We start from the raw sequence: 18,567 nt of genomic DNA, 5'->3' as shown, positions 1-18,567 counted from the left end.
TGCCTTTGTTTGCCGAGAAAGGAGTGTGAACTGCTCCCCCCTTTCCCCCTTCCCCCCTTTCCCCTTCCCCCCTTCCCCTCCTCCCCCCCCCCCTCAAAAGCAGGCTGCGCGATTCGTGCTTCGCGTTCCCCAGCTAGGCTATCCCTCTCACCCCTTTGAAACCAGCCATCATTGTCTCCACGATCGTCAAATGGCGTCGGCAATAGTGACGTTGTCTTTTGTGGTATTAGGTATAGCAACAACATACTACATCTTAAGATGGATTTTCCTGTCTCTTCGCGGAGATGAGGAGAAAATCGCAGGATTAAAGAATAAATACGTTCTGATAACAGGATGCGGGTCGGGATTCGGCAAGGAGATCACGCTGCGATTAGATCAGCTGGGATTCCGCGTGATTGCGACTTGCAGAACTAAATCTGGGGAGGAATCAGTGAAGGCCATTTGCAGTGACAGGGTAAAGACATATTGCATGGATGTTACGAATATCAGTCAAGTTCAAGAGGTTTTTGAAAGCATTAAGAACGAGATTCCGGCGGATGAAGGTAATTCGAGGATAAGAATTTCGATAACGTCCTTCTGTTTCGTGTCAAGTCTTAACTGAGCGAGTGTCAATCTTATCTCTTAAATACATCGGAGGTCATACTCAGAGAACAGACGGACGATTTACTCTTCATGGATACTTTTCCTTGTAATCCAGCCAAGAGCCGGAAATAAATCGAACTTGTCAATAATACGTATCTTTAGAAGGGATGAAAAGAGCTACGGTAACAGACATGTCTTGGAGATATAGACATCGCTGTCTAGAACTTGTCTGGTATAATTGCTGTCTGTTTAAGCAATGATGATATTTTCAATTCTCGTTTAGATAAGCTCTGTACATGAATTTCTGAAAAATCATTTAAAATTGTAAAAAGCTAAATCAAACCAATATTTTGTGCGACGATATCCAGTGATTTAATGAGCATTCAATTTCGGTTTTACTCTGGCTTTAGTGGCAACTTTTCTTGTCGAATTAAATCAAATTTAACTAAATTTTGGAAGATAAATTCAGTTAGGGTTGTTTTAAAAGAAGCACATTTTCCAGATAACTTTAAACAGATGTATACAGCTTACACACAAATAATACGGTGAGTAGATTATTGATTACGATAAGGGCATAAGATGAAATTAATTACCTATTAAATTTATTCCAGTTTTGCTTTTCAAGAGTTTCTTAGCGCAAAGTGCATACTAATCACAGCAGATTGGTTTTTTGAATAACGGCACCAAGACTCCCTTTCACTCTTGCTTACTTGAAAACCGGGTCGCCATCGATCCGAAGAATAGATATATTACTGATAAAACACGGAAGAGATAGGCAACAAATTTTAATCAATACGTCGTTGAATGACGTCACGCAACTGTCTATTTTGTATAAAATTTATTCACTTGAAATACAAGTTTCTATACGGTCGAAAGAAGGAGACTTTTACCTGGCTGGTACAAGGAACACCAAGTACCACTCGGACCTGAAACATTTGTACATGTCACATGTCGTCGTAGACTGTAGGATCTCGCGAGACAACAAACATCTTTAGATGCATTGCGTAATGTAACCTACAGGACAGGCCTGGCGTTACTTTTTTTCGAGCTCCATCCCTCGCGCGTGACTCGCGCTCGTTTCGCGCTTGCCTCGCACTTGCCTCCGATCGCCTGAAAAAACGCAAACAAAATGGGAATTTTTCTGCAGGCTATCCATATCACCGTTGTAGATTGGGTCGCTTTACCTTAATTTTTTTAGGTTTAGACTTGATATTTACCGAATAAAGCCAAGCGACCCAGCTTGAAGGCGTAGCGTGAAGGTGGTTGACAGCTAGTAATGTTATCTTGGACTTGACAAAAAAAAAAAAAAATCATATTTATGATTAGTCACAAAATAATGCACCAGAATTTTAAACAACGTTTCTAATGTCATACTGGTGAATCTGTTGATCTCCACAGGATTGTGGGGACTGGTAAACAACGCTGGAAAACTGACGGTGGACATGATCGAGTGGCAGCCGCTGGAAAGTTTTAAAGAAATTGTAGATGTAAATCTTTGGGGAATGATGTACGTCACGAAAACCTTTCTGCCGCTGATCAAAAAAGCACGCGGACGCGTACTCAACGTAGGAAGTATATTGGGTGAGTCGCGAGTGACTAGACTCGCTGTAAACTTAAACCCAAGAATGATGACCTTGTAACCATTCTGGTCCAAATCATGGTCAAGAATTAAGAGTCGAACCTGTATTTAGCGGTCACCCAAGCATTTTTTTTACGCAAGGCACAACAGGTCTCTAGTTGAATTATCTTTCTTTATTCTCATAGGTCGAATAACTCTTCCTTATATGACTGCCTATGCTATCTCCAAGTATGGAGTTGAAGCCTTCTCGGATGCTCTAAGGCGCGAAACGCGCCCCTGGGGGGTAAATGTGAGTATCATTGAGGCTGGAGCTCACAAAACTAAATTAGTCAGTGGAGATGTGCTGATAAATCAGTGGCAGTCTATGTGGGACGGGCTAAGTGAGGAAATGAAGCAAGAATACGGCCAGGAAGGACTTCAGAAAGGTAATGTGCCGTGTTTCGAAAAACATTATTGTCTTGGCTCCAATACAACAAAGTGCAATGGATTTTTCTATACCTGGTGCACTCCATCCTGAACTTTACTTTCTGAACTTTGTTTTTTTTTTTTTTTCTTTTGCAGGTCTGGTATCTTTAAAGTTATTTGACTCTGTAGCCTCGCCGCACATACACAAAGTAGTCAATAGTGTCGTCCACGCCCTTACGTCACGCAATCCACAGACACGTTACGTTATTGGCTTGGATGCTAAGGCCTTGGTGTGTTTATCAATGTTACCGGCTGGTATTACTGACTTCCTCTTTAGGATCATGGCACTTTCACCGGAACCAAGATTAAAGAAAAACAATCGATAGGAATAGGAACGAGGCTACAACCTCAAACCCTTTCCTGTGACAGGAAGAAAATTAGAAGCACTGGATCTGGATCAGAAAAACAACCAAAGCGTCTTGGTGATTTTTATTGCAAGTTGGAGCAGCATCATCTGAAGTGATATTCGACTAGCTCATTTGCGTTTGTTGTGCCTCACAGGTCAGATTCGAGCCCGCTGCAGAATGTTTGGAAAACCAGAGACTTTCGAATTCTAGTCTCCATCAATGCAGATATAAAATTGGTACAATTTTCCACCAGATAAAGCAGATGGCAGACAGCAATCGAAGCCTGAGTCAAATAGAAGATAGAAAATACCTGTACAATAACTAGTGAAGCGTTGGAGGGTAACACGTAAAAAAGATTTTACAAGCCTGTTACCCCTCGCGCAGAACCAGTCCTCTGACCGTTGGATCCTTTGATAACTTTTCGTATCAGAGGGGGGCATTGGGGCCTCTGGGAAACCGCAAAACCGGAGAAAAAAACCTCCAAAACCGGAAAACGGACGAAAAAAGGCAGCAAAATCGAAAACCGCATGTAAACCTGAAAAAACCGCTACATTTTCAGCTTTAAAGGGATCAAAAAGGAAAAATCGAAAACCGCATCAGAGTTTTCGGGAAAACCGAAAACCGAATGCAAAAACATGTAAAATCCGCAAACCGCTCTGAACATCAAAACCGAAAAACCGATCCAAAAAACAGTCAAAACCGCAAAACCGAAAATCCCAAAGCCACCCCAGTACGTACCCTCGTATCAACATTTCCTTCTGTCAGAAATACATGTATATGCTATTACATAAGCACGTTTACTACAAAAGGATGAATGAATGAACGAATGAATTAATGAATGAATGAATAACCTACAAAATAAATGAACTGATAAGTTAATAAACATTTTTTTTATTTATTCAATAACGATAAATAAAAGATCGACTCATACTTTTGTAGAACCCAGTTTTCTCTCTCTCTCTCTCTCTCAATGACTTTCGTGACTTGACTGCGTGACTTGATCAGAGATCGAGAAACATGAACCTCGCAAGTCTTGTTACCTTACTCCCATCATGGGTTATCGTGGTTGTTATTGGAATAGTAACTATCTATTTTGTCACTTATTTATGGCCAAAGTCCAGAGTTGATTTAACTGGGATGTATGTTTTGATCACTGGCTGTGACCAGGGCTTCGGTCGTGAAACAGCCATTCGACTGGACAAGATGGGAGCGTGTGTGATTGCGACTTGTTTAACGAAAGAAGGAGAACAGAGTTTGAGATCAGTTGCGAGTGACAGATTGAAAACTTTTCAGATGGATGTGACAAATTCTGAGCGGATAAAAGATGTGTACAGCGAAGTCAAAAAAGAAATTTCTACTGGTAATGTTATACTGTATATCCCTGGTTCACGTTAGTACGATTAGTTAGAGGTGAATCGGTTAGAGCGACGAGTCGCCTCTGGCAACTATTGCGTGACGCTTGTGGCTGGTCTACGTTGATAGAAACGGCTACTCGCGGCCTTTTTAGTCATTTAACTAAAAGTAAAACTGTAGCAGTTATGTAGGCAAACTGGTGAATCAAGTATTTACCTTTCATAAATCAGTTTTACCTAAAATGATTACATTATTAAGAAATTGATTTTTGTGAACGCTTAAAGAACCTCTCTCAGGTGTTTTATTTTGAAAGACCTTACTTGATCGAAAAAGGCGCGATTTAGAAAAACATTTGACGATAAGAAAAGTTTCTGGAAGGAAGGTGTCAAAGGTTATTATCATTGTACAACACAACCACCTCGGCCTGGCATGTGGGACATGGTTCAAAGTTGAGAGCAATGAGATCATAACCCCAGCCAATTGGATGTTAATGACAAACCATTCCTTAAAAATCACCTGGGAGACCAGAGAAATTAGGACACATCTCTGGTGATCTGTCTCCTGTTGATACAGGATGGAATGTCTTTACCTATAGGAGATGGGCACATGCTCAATAAAACTGGTTATTGATATGAGCAATTTTTTGAGCAACATACTTTTAAATCTTATATTGCAGAGATATACTCATGAACAAACAATGTCTGGTTGCTGGGTCTATAAAGAAGATTAATTCTCCATATTTGAGAAAGATCTCCATTTTTTTCTTAGCTGGATTGTGGGGACTGGTGAACAATGCAGGAATTGGCACCATCTGTCCTGTTGAGTGGACACCCATGGAAGTCTTCAGACGTTCAGCAGATGTGAACCTGTGGGGTATGATTGATGTTACTAAGACCTTTTTGCCACTGGTAAAGAGGACTTCTGGACGAGTGGTAAACTTATCAAGCATGGCAGGTGAGGGACAGCCCCTTGTTTAAGCCTGGCAAATACCTGATATTATTTTGTTCTACATAGACAGTAGGATCCACTTCTTAATTAAAAGCAGAATTATGTATTGGATTTGTGGAAATTCAGGATTTTGGAATGTGGAATTGAGGTCAAGGATCAGTAGGGGTCACAGAAGCAAATTTTGTACAAAGTAGTTTATAACATGATCACTCTAATCATGTGTGGAGGGAACAAACATATCTGGTATGTCTGTTGATTTATTGCTAAATCAAAGTCTTGGTTTGAGTGGAGTGTATGATGCAAAGTTAATGAGGGAAATTACTCGAGAATTTGAAATAAGATTGTAAGAGTAGATATCATCAATGACTTTTAAGTGCCTATTAATGTACAGCTGGGATTGTAGTGGACAAAAGTGTTTCGTGTTAAAAAGAAAAAACAGATATCTGAAGTTATTCTTGATATGTTCAATATTTCTTTGATTAGAAGAAATAATAATAAATTTTTTCCTACTTTTCAAGGCTACTTCCAATAACTTGCTCCTTATTGTTTAGGTTTTGTGCTTTGTTCATTCTTCTTTTCTTCCAGTAACATGCTCCTTATTGTTTTGGTTTTGTGCTTCGTACATATTTTTTTCAATTTGCATACCAACAGGACGTTTTTCAGCAAGTTTTTACTGCTCATATTCTGTGAGCAAATATGGTGTGGAGGCATTTTCAGATGCTCTGAGGCGTGAAATGCTTCCCTGGGGAATCAAAGTGTGCATTTTAGAACCAGGATCATTTTCAACCAACATTTGTGCCCCAGATGTGTTTGAGCAGCAATTGAGAGAGGGCTGGAACCAACTGAGTGATGAGCTGAAGGATGAGTATGGAGAGGAATACCTTAAAAGAAGTATAAACATGTTTACATTTCATACATTTATACCATACATTTTTATCAGGAAATCAGAGAAAATTTTGTATAGTGAATATGGCATTGATCTCAACTCAAAGAATGGCAAGCTCAAATTAAGACAGATCTGGTTTCTTCAAATGTATTAACTATTAATAATTAAAATTAGATAACAGTCTTGTACATGTATGTCTTTCCTTGCAATTATGCAAGCTGAACCTTTTTTATCCATCTTCAACTGACAAAATATGTGACTGAAAATAATGTGCTGATCATTGTTGGAGCTAAACATAAACCTGGGTTTCTTGCAGGTATTGAAATTATGAGAGATGGAGTGTATCGTACGTCAAACATCAGTCAAGTTGTTGATGCAATAGTGGAAGCCCTAACATCAAGTTCACCAGCTGACCGATATTTGGTTGGAATAGATGCAAAGTTTCTTCTTGTATGGTTAGCACGGCTGCCAGCATATATATCTGACTTCATTCTCCATCTTGCTTTTAATCCACCAAAACAGCAAGCTGCATCATCTTAAACAAAAGTAAAACAGAAAAGGTCTACAAGCATCTTACGCAAGTCGAAGAAGAATATGTCTTAAAAATCAGAAATGGAATGACCACAGCTTACTTATGCTGTAATTTTGTACGTATAAACTGTTTCAGAAATCAGTATGCTTCTTTGGTCCACACTATATTTTGTGGAAGGAAACTACAAACATGTTAAAATAGAGGGTCAAGTTAAACTAAAACCTATGACAAGACAACAATGTTGGCTTTACCCACACTTAGTATTAATCCAGTAGTTAGAAGACTACAATAAATAAGTAAACAAGACAGAGCTATAAAGTGTACTCAGCTGGCATTACATGCAACAGTCTATTTTGTTTTGTTTTGTTTTTTTTAACTCGACCAGACGAACTTTGCATTACACCAAAGTACAGTTGTACCGTTATTAGGTGGCACTGTATTAGGCACTCACCCTGTATTGGTTGTCAAAGTCTTGAATTTGTTTCCCCTTTATCACTGTAATATTCACTTCTATTAAGCAGTCACCTCTACTGAGCAATTGTGGTCACCCTTAAAGTGCTCATAATGTCAAAAAACGTTTTCGCTCATCTAATTCTACATTTCACCAAATGAACTTCGGTGAAAAATTTTTTCGATTTGGATGAAATGTGATTTTTTTACAAATTTTTACAAAGCTCAAAATTCTATTTTCGTGCGATTGACCCCTGCCGCTGATCACAAGAGTAATGTGCTCAAAATAACCACGTGACTGATGTCTGTGATGTAGGTTCAGGAACCTCACTTGACCTCAAAGTGCATATAAATACACTGGTCGAGTGCGGGTTGTTTACGATATTGTGAGCTTACGATATTGTGACCACTCTGAAGCAAATTCCCACTTGTTTTCAAGTCAGATAAGTCACAACCCAAAATCGCGTGTTCCTGAACCTACATCACGACTCACTTTAAACCAAGGAAGACTGGTGTGAATGGTGGACCAAAATGGCGGCAAATTTGAATGTCTTTAAAAAATTATTAAAAAAATTGCGTTTTATCCAAATCGAAAATTTTTTTCGCAGAAGTTCATTTGGTGAAATGTAGAATTAGATGAGTGTAAAAAATATTTTGACATTATGGTCACCCTTAACACATTAAGTACACACTTGTATTACTGTAATCTTACATGAGTAGTTGGCATCAGAAAAAAAAACAAGATATTGCAAGTGACATAAAGTTTGATGTGAGTTTTTATTGTCACATAGTACGACCACTTTGTTTGATATTTAAGCTAACTTCTAGAGGTTTTAAAACCACATCTATGACAAAAATAGCTGCAGTAAGACCTCTTTAAGCACAAAAAGGCAGTTACGTACTAAAATACCTACTACTAAAAATGCTTTCATGTGTATGCATATGATGAATTTTCACACAAGAAATGCATAAATTTAATATGTTTTATTTACAGTTAAAAAACTTTTATAAGCTGAATTGCTTCTCTACTCTATAACTGTCAAAAATCATCAAAAAAGGACTTCTTGATTTAAAATATATTACATAACTTAAAATTAAAATTACAAACTACAATTTTTTTTAATATTTCTTTAACATTAGCTACCAGTACTTATAGTAGAACCCTGCTAACTCAAGCCCAGTAAACTTGAACCACACCATAACTGACCAAGATTTGATTTCCCTTGGATTTGACCCCATTTTGCAAGATATTTACAATCAGCTACACTCGAACTTAGTTAAGTCAAACTAATATTACTTTCCTTTGGTTCAAATTTACCCTGATAACTTGAATTTTTACTTCGAATGAAACAAACAGAATAATTCTATGAAAATGTAATACATTCAGCTACACTTCCCCAACTAAACTTTCTTATCAAATGCCTTAAGTAAAACAAACCTATTGTATGAAAGTGACCATTGATTGTGCATGAATGGTACAAACGTGATTCCTTTTTAACCATTTAAAGGATAATTGAAATTCAACAGCAATCTTGATAACTCAAACCCTTGCTAATTTGAATAATTTTTAGTTTCCCTTGGAATTTCAAGTTAGCAGAGTCCAACTGTACATAATTAATAGTTCTCTTAATAGACTGCTTATAAAGAGGTTGGAGTTTTTGTACCTTTGAAGTACATATGGTATCAGTGCAATTTGAAGTTGCTGCATTCTAAGAACATTCTTGTAATCTTTCAACTGATGCTGAGTCTCAAATAATGATACAGTAGTTTTTGAAAGTTAAGGAAGGTGTAAATGACGCTCTCGGTCACAGGACTAAATCAAAAATCCAACTGAAGTTCTTCTAAGTAGGCAGTTCTTGTCAATCAAAGCCTTGCCAATCACTGTGATCCTCCTCCTCATCTTTTTCATGGTATATACAGCGTATACCTTCCTTCAGCATTGGTGTCCCTTTATGAGATCCGAGAACCCGGGCATGAATTACAATAACAAATTCTTCTCCAGCTTCATTTTTTAGCACAAATTTGTCTCTAAGAAGACCTTCTTTGTGTGCATCAAGCTCCAATGTGACCTCATGAGCTTTCCCATCTCCTGAAGATTTATCAATGACAAAATAACTTGAACCCTTTACATCTAGTATCGCTATCTACATAATTATGTTCTCCCTAACTCTTCTTACATTTCCATTGGTATTGACTGGGAGAGTTCATTTAGCAATCAAACCTTCTCGAACTAGTGATTATTTCCTTTATTCTCACAATCTTAAGAAATGATTCAGCAGTATCCCTGTAATGAGAAATTAGCTGCTGGTCATTCTTATGGTGAAAGGTTTCAATTGTAAATGACCAGTCATGTTTCTTTGTTTCAATAATAGCAATTTGGAAAGCTATGCAATAAACTAGAAAATGTTCCAAAAATAATCACAGTAAACTTACCTGGACTATTAACATTGCCTACTGCTATGAAAGGTGTGTTGATTATAGGTGTCAGTGATGTAGATGCAGGAAAAATCGGAATGTTTAATTGTATCTCATACTTGTGTCTGTGTTGGAGGAAGCCCAAGTGAACATTGGCTATTGAGTCTCCTTTCATCTGTATTTGAATTTCTGTGTTGGCACTGATATCCTCTGGAAAGTGTACATGATGGCCTGCCAAAACATAAAACTTTCAGAGTAAAGATTACGACTCAATTGAGGATCAGTCTTAGAGACACATTGCTGGGACAGACTGTCAGGACAGATTGCTTTGTGTGACATGCAAACTAAGGTAATTTAAAAAAAAACATTTGATGACACAACAGACTTTTTCCCAAATTATAACAAATCATACAAATGAAACATTGTTTGAATTTGTGTCCAATTAACAGTAGGTGTAAGAGTCAGCATTGTGTTTTGGAAGAAGCACATCACATAAAACAACATGTTACAGAGACAGGTTGAAGTCAATTGTCAGTGAGTTACAATCTCAATAGTTTGCTTTCTAAATTTTCCCAGTCTGTGGTTTGCACTTGACAAGAGAACATCAACTGATGTCTGCTATGATTGAAGCTTAGGTATTTCTCAGAAATAATAAAATTTGAACTTGATAGTTTAGATGTTATATATATATATATATATATATATATATACACGTAAAAAACCTTATATATATATATATATATATATATATATATATATATATAAGAAGTAATGTGGCACACGAGGATGGACAACTTCGAGTGAAGGAAGATATATACTCAATAAAAAATCTAAAAATTTTAATAAAAAATGTTTCGGTCCAAGACCTTCATCAGTTGTCTTGAAACGAAGGTCTCGGACTGAAACATTTTTTATTAAACTTTTAGATTTTTTATTGAGTATATGTCTTCCTTTGCTGGAAGTTGTCCGTCCCCATGTACCACATTACTTCTTCTATCATTTATTGAAGTTTGGACTATGAATCCTTTTGGATCCTTCTGGTATGGCGTCTCTGTTGGCTCGAAGTCTGTTAACTTGTTATATAATATATCTGAACTTTGTGGACACAAAAATTCTGCATAAGTCTTGAAGGCCGAAGCACTGAAAATGAAACTTTCATTTGAAATCATGATTTAAAATAAACTTCTACCAGTATTTAAATTTCCACTGGTTACATTAAAGAGCAGGTTAATGAAATGTATACCTGGAGAGTGCATCATAACACCTAGCACCGATGTCGATCTATCTATCTTCCAAAAATTTACGGAAATGATTTTGTTGGAGAAACCACAAGTAAGTCTTTTTCTTTTTCATCAGTTTAATTTATACATTCCTCAGCAGGCTTGTTGTATTTAATAAATGATGTCTCTTCCTATGATTAAAATATGTTGCTAATGAAAGGTGACTTAAATATTAACATGTATCAGTAATTTCACTAAATACATAATTATTTTGTTTGGTTCTTACTTATGATCCATTGGAGGACAGACGCATGTATGGCATCACGATTGACATTTTTTTCTCATTTATTGTATAAAACAAATAGATTCCACATACTATTGCGTCAAAATGTGGCAAGGGCATCATTGATACACTCAGGAGCACCTTGTGTGCTCCTTTTTCGTTCTTACCACATTTTGATGTCATCTGCGATCAAACACAATTCTATGTCAATGTGGGTGGTGTTTACGTGAGCAAGATTCGTGTTTGGTCACATTTTAACTACTCAAGACATGTATTGCTTATAAAAAGATTGGTCTCAAGCTGTCTCAAGAGAGCTCTAGACGCAGAAGCGGTTTTTCGATACATTTGAAAAACGTAATGATGAAATGATACATTTATAAATTGTCACTGATCTCTAAAACTCAGAGTCAATGCAGAAGAGTAAGTTTTCTTACGCCAGAAAATTGCCAAGTGTCACCACAGGCAAACTGTATTGGTCCTTAAGACTGATCAAACATTAAATGCGTTTAATATGAATACCCTCAAAAGGATTTTAATGGTCTAAAACGGGAAGAACTGAATCATTATCTTAAATTACATTTATTAAGACAGCAAGTGGAAACATGTTGAAGTCCTTTACAGCCACTTACGAATGCTAATTACGATGCTGTTAACTTACCGTCTTCACTATCGTCCTCTTCGTGTAACACACCATGATGATTTGCTGCCATTTCGTGTTAATTCGTAAGAATAATCATTAATGTTTAGCAATATGAATATAGGTGAGCGCTCAGGGTGAGTTCGGTATGGGATCGATCACTGACGGATGACTAGCAACTAACCTCTCTGGGGTGGGGTAGAGTAGATAGATTATTGTACCATCGAATATCGCTCACTTTCATCAAATACTGGAATTAGTATTCATTTAAATTTAGGTAAAAAAGTCTCCCAAGTTATTTAATTTAGAGTGGTTTATATCTGATTTGTATTAGAAACTGTTAACAAGAGGGAAAGGCAGAAATATATTTTCCTCAGCCCTCCCTGCTCATATCTGCCCTCTTGCCAAGCCTGGCTGCTAAGTTTGTTGAAGGTGCTTGCAAGTTACAAGAAGTTTCCATTTTGCGATGGAAATGTTGAAATAGTCTTCCAAAAACGACCTGTTACGTATTTTAAAGACATAAGTTGATTTTTTCAACACTACTGTGATATACTGGCGCCAAAACAAGGACAATATGCAGCACGATGAGGTCGGTTATAGGATTATTGTAAAAACACACGTGTTTCCGTCTGATTTCTTTAAAATTCGATTTGTGAAGATTTTATATCAATGATCGACGTTGTGGTCTAGTTCTTGAAAACATCGTTCATAAATTTGATGGGCTAGCATGCTGAAACATTTTTTTCTTTGGTTTAAGGTGATATGGCAAGTCATAAATCATGGGTTCTGCTCATTTAAAGTAAAGTAAGTCCACCTTTGTCATATTATTGATTTCCTTTTCACCCCAAGATCTGATGTTAATTCTCCCCTAGAGCTGCTACACATTTCCTTTTACATTACTTACGAGAATTTGGTGGTAGATCATGAGAACAACTTGTACCTGATAAGTTTGAATGTTCTTGTTACCTGTTTGGTGGATAATGTGTGGATATTATAGGGAGAAGTTACTTGTTAATCATTTCTGGGAGGTAAAGGGTCAAAAGAAGTATATAGTCATTAGATTTGGCGAGACACCACACATACTGGTCATTACTCTCAGGGCTTGACACTAACTTTTCAACTTACTAGCCAAGTGGCTAGTGACATCTTAGATGTTTTTAGATGTTATGACAATTTCAGTCTGTTTACTAGCCAAACTGGCCAGTGGAAATTGAAAACCAGCAGCCAAAACTGAATTTCTACTGGTCTGTGGCTAGTTGGCTACGGTTAGTGTCAAGCCCTGATTCTCATTTTAAAGAATTTAATTTTTATGTCGAAACATGAATGTGCTGTTCTAATTTTCTTTCACAATTTATACCAAGTGAGTGAGTTCTTTTTTTCTTTTTGCAGAACTACCACTCAGAAATTTTGTAGAAATGAAAATAATGTAACAGGGCTGTGCAGCAAACAGGCTTGTCCACTGGCAAACAGTAGATATGCTACAGTTAGAGAGAGGGATGGTAAGTGAAGTGAAATAACACTGCAGCTGATTATCATATATGGTTTCAAAACTATGGAACTCTCTTACGGACTCTTTTAGAATGTCTGACTTTTCTGATTTCAAGCGCAAGATTCTACAGTATGACTCTTTCTCATAGTTAAATTTTAGAATGTTACAATTTTACATTTTACATTTTACATTTTACATTTTAGTAGTATTTAGAATTATACTTGTAACTCGAAGATACTAGCTTATTCTTTAGCTACTCCAAATTCAAGATTAAGTAAAGTATATGTATGTATGTATGTATGTATGTATTAAGGAAATATATCCTACAGGAAAATAATTCCATTAGCACTGTGTTTAAACATAAACTAATATTGAGATCCTTCAGATTGGCTCTCCAAAACACTCTGATACTGAACTGTAACACTATACAATGACTTTTAATTGCGGACAAGGTTATTTGACAAGAAATGTCACCAGGTGGTATATGTTATGCGACGACAACAAAAGTAATTTTGTAATTGTCTTTGTTGCAAGTTCTTGAACACCTTCTACACAGTTTTTGTAATCAAAGTATTTTCAACAAACTGCAACTTGTTTTTCCATTGCATGTAGGTGTTTGTTATCTTTATATGAAGACAATAGAGAGAGCCCATTCTCCTGCCAAGATGTGGGAAAAAGTGAAACTCTCCAAGAACTATGAAAAAGCTTTAGAGCAAATTGACAAGAACCTTATATACTGGCCAAACTTTATCATACACAAATGCAAGCAGAGATACACCAAAATTGTACAGGTAATCAATCCCTAAGTAGTAAATAAAAATGAAACAAAGTCTTGAACATTTATTTATCATAATAATATTGTAACCACCTTAAATAATTCTTCTTTCGTAATGATGTTATTTACAAAAGATTTTGATTATCAAGAGTCAGATTTAATGGGTTTCTCTTGTCGCTAACTAGGTAATTGCTGATATGTAGTATTAATGGTGGTATTTAATTTTAGTGCAGAGAAAATAGACACAGTTGAATTTAGTTATTCTAACTTATTTTTTATGATTTCTGTTTTTTGTGGTGCAGACTTCTTAGATTTGTTTTTTCCATTCCAACCTAAGCTAAGATCTTTTTAAAGTGAAGTACTCACTTATTTGAATAGGAAGCCATGTTATGTAGAATTTATAACTGAATAATAATAGAGATAACTCTATATTTTGATTCTTTTCTTAGTATTTGATAAGAATGCGGAAACTTAGACTCAAAACAAGGTAAGGAAAGTTACATTGCCTCTGTTGTTATTAGAGCACACTGCATCGAGAATAGTCACAGAAAAGATTACGACCCTTTATGTTTTCATAATCGTTCTTTTCTTTTTTTTTTTCAGTAAAAAACTGGTGACAATCAATAAGAAAGTTGAAAGAAGGGAAAAAACAAGGGAGGTGAGTGCAATATTGCAGTACACAGGGCCAGAATATTAGTGATTTGGCACTGCTAGTTAAGGTTTCCATAGCAGTATGGCAGTTTTTTTTTTTTTTTGACAAAATGCTACTGGATGCCTACCTTGGGAGATTTTGATTGCAGTTACAAATGAACACTCATTCTTCATTCTGTTACTTTATATTTATAATGAAGTTCTCTCCCATGGGTTTAATGATGAGGGAGAAAAGACAGATGAGAAACATGGTTTTTGATGGTGATAAGACTGGTGAAGTTGGAAAAAATCTGCAGTGAAATGATACTGAGTAACAGTTTACATTTTAGAGCATTGTTCTGCCATGCCAGAACTGGTCAGCCTTACCACCCAGTTTCTCACTGATTCTTATTAAAAATGACAAGGAAACTTAGATTTGTTTTTCAGTCTCCAAAAATTTGTTATAAAATTGTTTTATTTCAGCGTAAAGCTCTGGTGGCTGCACAGCTTGAAAATGCTATAGAGAAAGAATTACTTGAAAGATTAAAGAAAGGAACAGTAAGTGATGTTTTACTCTGAAATGAATAAAACTAAGATCATTGCAATTTTCATTAATTTTCAATTGAGGTTTGAATTAGTTCTGAAAGCTTTTCATCATAAGGTGGAGATAAACATAGTAAAATGTAATAGATTGACTCTGTTTTCCTGTTGTTCTTACTCTCTGTTAAGCTAAAATGTTTTTATGTTTTGTGGTATATATACTTAAAATTATTTGTAGTAGGTTGGACAGAAATTTTTAATTTAGGCTTCTTTGGTTTTGGTTCTCCTAATATCTGATATCTAAATTGAAGTGATAACAGAGAGATAAACAAAATGGATGTGAATGAAAATGTGAATTTTTAGAAAAGTTGTTTGAGTGCTTCATTTTTTTTTTTTTTTTTGCAGTATGGAGATATTTATAACATTCCCAGCACTGCATTTGAGAATGCCTTAGACAAAGAAGAGATAGAAGATGAAGAAGAGGAGGAACTGGAAGAAGAAGAGGAAGAGGTATTGTCGAAGAAGATTCAATCACTTGATTTAAACATGTGTGTATTGATAGACAAAGAACTTCCACTCACCCATCTTTGTTTTTGGCTTGGACAACTAAAACTCATAGAAGCATTAGTGTGAACTGGGTTAGAGGCTTGGTGATTTCCTCATGAATGTATTGATACATTTTCAAAGTTTTTTGTATGTTTTAAATGAAAAACTAAATTTTTAAACAGGAAGAAGAACCAGAGTTTGTGGCAGAAGATGAGGTTGATGTCAGTGATCTAAGTGATATTGAGGTTGGATTTTTGTTTCTCTCTTAAGTATTTAAACTACCAAGATCTGATTATCAATTCTCCCCTCTATCTGCCAGACATTTCCTTGTAAATGAATTCTGAGAATTTTGCATTAGATCACAATAACAACTTCCACCGGATAAGTTTCACTATTCTCATAAATACCCGTTAGCTAGATAAAGTACATCTATGGGTATTAAAAGGGAGAACTAATATGTGATTATCACCTCTGGGAATTAAAGTGGTTAACAATTACCCCAGTACCTTTTATCTGTCTATCTCCTGTCTGTAATAATGGGGACTTTAAGCAAACCACAACGGCTGCGGCAACAAGAACGTGGAAAAACAATAGATCTAATTGGCAGAAAAATAGCCTAGCACATGCGTTTTAAAACTTTGTACATTTCTTAGCCGTCCTTTGCAAAACAACAACGTGAAATCACCAAGATTTGTGTTGTCTGCAAAGTGAAACCGCGGCGGCAATTTATTTTAATTTACATTTGGAACTCAATTTATGCGTTATGTCGAGTTTGAGGTCTGGCGCCCTATGAGACGGTAAACACATCTAGTCATTTTCGAAATTCTAACTAAAAATAGAAACTCATTTGTTAATCGACGTCTACCGTGGCATTGCCGTCCTGACTGCTTTAAGTCCCTAATGATCAATATGTAACATCCCCCTTACTATGAAAACATTGTCAAGTACCAAGGCAAGGAGAGTAAAGAAAATCAACAACTGAAACTCATTTTGATAGAAAGTTAGCATCTCCCAACAAACACGAATGAAAATGTCACAGTATCAATAATAGTCTGTAAGGAGAAATACTTCATAAATAACTACTAGCATCTAATCTTGGATAGCGTTGTGGAGTCTGGGCTATACAGAGGATTGATGGTTTGTTTTTTGACAAAATTATTGGTATAATTGACTTAATAGCAACTCTATGAAACTTTTTTGGGAAGGTGTGACATGCAAAGGGAAGCTTTTGGAAATGGTTAAACCATTAGGAGGCAAACTGTCTTGGAGCTAACCATTTCATTTTATGCATTATTCCAGGACTTCCAAGTTGAGGAAGGTGAACAAGAAACAGAGAGTGAGGTTGAAGAAGAAGAAGAAGAGATAGAAAAACCTCCTACAAGACATGCAGGACGTAAAGCAAGAGTAGAGATTGAATATGAAGAAGAAAGAGAACCTAAAAGAGCTAAATTAAAAGCTTAATTTGGGCAGGACTTTCAGATAAATTATTTTTAATAGAATACATTGTAGGGATGTTGGACCTTATCATCATTGAATTCATGGCCTATTCGTATCAGGCTGGCCCCGTCTTGATACCTGAGTGTTTTTTTTTTAAACATGTCGGCGGAATCCTGATTTCAGAACCCCAAGATACATATCGGGAAAATAAGTGATTTGGTTCTCTCCAAATTAATAACTTTCAAAGCTGCACACAAGCAGAAGTTGTTTGTAGGCAGCAAAGGGCAATTGGTGTGGTATGCTCTTGATTTATGTTCAGAAAGGAAGTGATTTGCAGCCCTTGCAATACCCAATTTTTGTGGTGAGTTTCTGAGAAGTAACAGTTTTAATAAAAGCTGTACAGTCTCAATTTTGCCATCTGCTGTCTTTCAGTTTGATTTTTATAAAGGTTTATTGGCATTCCAAAATGAATTGGCTCTTCTTTTTAATTAATTTTGTGGAGACCCTTATGAGATGCATTAGATTTGCTGTGTAAATAGTGTAACCTTGAAGAGTGCACTTGAAAATAAACCACTGATGGAAAAAAATTGATTAGGAAAAGAATTTCTTCATTGTTTGAGCATGTTAACAAGCACGTAGGCACTGCCATGATAAACGTTGAGCTTGTGGGGAGTGTTGCATGCATTGTCTGCATTCTTGTCCATTGCAAAGTGATTGCTTTTAACCCAATGCCTGTGAGAGCTTGCTCTCACATTGGTGTTAGTTGTTAAGGCTGTAGCCAGACTTCAGGACAAGACAAGGCTATTTTTGAGTGCCGAAGGCGTGAGCTGCTAGGGGGGTCTGGGGGCATGCCCCCCAGAAAATTTTGAAATCTAGAGGTTCAAAAATGCTCTTTTAAGGATTTTTCGTGGCATTTTTCTTCAGAAAAGTCAATCTTCAAAGAAAAAATTAAAAAAAAGGCCAAAATCAAGACGAGGCAATTGCCTCGTTTTGCCTCATGCTAGCTACAGCCCTGTTTGTTAATTGGCACAAGATATAATCCAGGTTCTAGGGGGAATAGTCAACACAGTTTCAAAGGAACTGTCCTAATCATAGGTGCAAACCCTTTTTATTTCATACTACTTGAAAAAACTCTTGATTATTAAAACAGTTAAAAAAAAAAAAAAAAAGACTGTAACCCATATCTTAACTACTGGTAATACATGTGGCGACATCCAGAAAAAATCAGGCTGAAGAGGTGCTCTGCCTAAATAAAAAGGACATCCCAACAGTAGCTTCAGCTCCTTTCTACTCTCTCTCCCCCCTCCTCCTGCAGTACCCCTCCCCCCCTCCACTGCCACCTTACTCTCTAAATATCCAGTATACTGTTACAGTAGCCAATGGGTTGATTTATCCTTGGAAAAATCAGGCTAGTTTTTTTTTTTTTTTGCTTAGATGCTCCAAAAAGAAAAGG

The 18,567-nt window shown here is 36.4% G+C and overlaps 4 protein-coding genes across 5 annotated transcripts; 3 read left to right on the top strand and 1 right to left on the bottom strand.

Annotated features, from left to right (window-relative positions):
* Nucleotides 1–127: 127 nt before the first annotated feature.
* On the top strand, nucleotides 128–3,903 carry LOC111331964 (17-beta-hydroxysteroid dehydrogenase type 6). Its single transcript, XM_088755238.1, has 4 exons — nucleotides 128–542; nucleotides 1,981–2,163; nucleotides 2,347–2,586; nucleotides 2,723–3,903. The coding sequence occupies exons 1-4, from the start codon at nucleotides 191–193 to the stop codon at nucleotides 2,950–2,952; spliced, it is 1,005 nt and encodes a 334-aa protein (XP_088611364.1). The 5' UTR covers nucleotides 128–190; the 3' UTR covers nucleotides 2,953–3,903.
* A 47-nt stretch (nucleotides 3,904–3,950) lies between these two features.
* LOC111331965 (short-chain dehydrogenase/reductase family 9C member 7) lies at nucleotides 3,951–7,035 on the top strand. The gene is made up of 4 exons (XM_022937201.2): nucleotides 3,951–4,333; nucleotides 5,095–5,280; nucleotides 5,926–6,165; nucleotides 6,477–7,035. The coding sequence occupies exons 1-4, from the start codon at nucleotides 3,991–3,993 to the stop codon at nucleotides 6,698–6,700; spliced, it is 993 nt and encodes a 330-aa protein (XP_022792936.1). The 5' UTR covers nucleotides 3,951–3,990; the 3' UTR covers nucleotides 6,701–7,035.
* An 865-nt stretch (nucleotides 7,036–7,900) lies between these two features.
* On the bottom strand, nucleotides 7,901–11,878 carry LOC111331967 (adipose-secreted signaling protein). 2 transcript variants are annotated; one of them, XM_022937203.2, is made up of 3 exons: nucleotides 11,719–11,878; nucleotides 9,576–9,788; nucleotides 7,901–9,231 (listed from the first exon to the last, which is right to left on the bottom strand). In XM_022937203.2, exons 1-3 carry the CDS (start codon nucleotides 11,768–11,770, stop codon nucleotides 9,002–9,004), a joined length of 495 nt encoding a protein of 164 aa, XP_022792938.2. In that variant the 5' UTR covers nucleotides 11,771–11,878; the 3' UTR covers nucleotides 7,901–9,001. The 2 variants fall into 2 exon arrangements, with proteins under 2 accessions (XP_022792938.2, XP_088611559.1); XM_088755433.1 differs by lacking the exon at nucleotides 11,719–11,878 and adding an exon at nucleotides 10,801–10,915.
* A 225-nt stretch (nucleotides 11,879–12,103) lies between these two features.
* Nucleotides 12,104–17,705, top strand: LOC111331966 (protein MAK16 homolog). The gene is made up of 10 exons (XM_022937202.2): nucleotides 12,104–12,286; nucleotides 12,455–12,501; nucleotides 13,087–13,196; nucleotides 13,799–13,977; nucleotides 14,411–14,448; nucleotides 14,565–14,619; nucleotides 15,075–15,149; nucleotides 15,537–15,641; nucleotides 15,860–15,922; nucleotides 16,977–17,705. The coding sequence occupies exons 1-10, from the start codon at nucleotides 12,272–12,274 to the stop codon at nucleotides 17,136–17,138; spliced, it is 849 nt and encodes a 282-aa protein (XP_022792937.1). The 5' UTR covers nucleotides 12,104–12,271; the 3' UTR covers nucleotides 17,139–17,705.
* The last annotated feature ends 862 nt before the right edge of the window (nucleotides 17,706–18,567 follow it).

Source organism: Stylophora pistillata, chromosome 1 (assembly GCF_964205215.1).
Source record: "Stylophora pistillata chromosome 1, jaStyPist1.2, whole genome shotgun sequence".
NCBI lineage: Eukaryota > Metazoa > Cnidaria > Anthozoa > Scleractinia > Pocilloporidae > Stylophora > Stylophora pistillata.
Note: the sequence above shows the minus strand (reverse complement) of the source record. Positions and strands in the feature narration are given on the sequence as shown.

Bases quoted from the DNA above. Each gene is read 5' to 3' on its own strand.
- LOC111331966 (XM_022937202.2), top strand. The intron at 14,449-14,564 runs GTAAGGAAAGTT...TTTTTTTTTCAG, and splicing joins AAACTTAGACTCAAAACAAG to TAAAAAACTGGTGACAATCA. The intron at 14,620-15,074 runs GTGAGTGCAATA...GTTTTATTTCAG, and splicing joins GAAGGGAAAAAACAAGGGAG to CGTAAAGCTCTGGTGGCTGC.
- LOC111331964 (XM_088755238.1), top strand. From the start codon at position 191: ATGGCGTCGGCAATAGTGACGTTGTCTTTTGTGGTATTAGGTATAGCA. The intron at 543-1,980 runs GTAATTCGAGGA...TGATCTCCACAG, and splicing joins CGAGATTCCGGCGGATGAAG to GATTGTGGGGACTGGTAAAC. The intron at 2,587-2,722 runs GTAATGTGCCGT...TTTCTTTTGCAG, and splicing joins CCAGGAAGGACTTCAGAAAG to GTCTGGTATCTTTAAAGTTA.
- LOC111331965 (XM_022937201.2), top strand. From the start codon at position 3,991: ATGAACCTCGCAAGTCTTGTTACCTTACTCCCATCATGGGTTATCGTG. The intron at 4,334-5,094 runs GTAATGTTATAC...TTTTTTTCTTAG, and splicing joins CAAAAAAGAAATTTCTACTG to CTGGATTGTGGGGACTGGTG. The intron at 6,166-6,476 runs GTATAAACATGT...GGTTTCTTGCAG, and splicing joins AGAGGAATACCTTAAAAGAA to GTATTGAAATTATGAGAGAT.
- LOC111331967 (XM_022937203.2), bottom strand. From the start codon at position 11,770: ATGGCAGCAAATCATCATGGTGTGTTACACGAAGAGGACGATAGTGAA. The intron at 9,789-11,718 runs GTAAGTTAACAG...ATGTTTTGGCAG, and splicing joins AGAGGACGATAGTGAAGACG to GCCATCATGTACACTTTCCA. The intron at 9,232-9,575 runs GTAAGTTTACTG...ATAAATCTTCAG, and splicing joins AGGCAATGTTAATAGTCCAG to GAGATGGGAAAGCTCATGAG.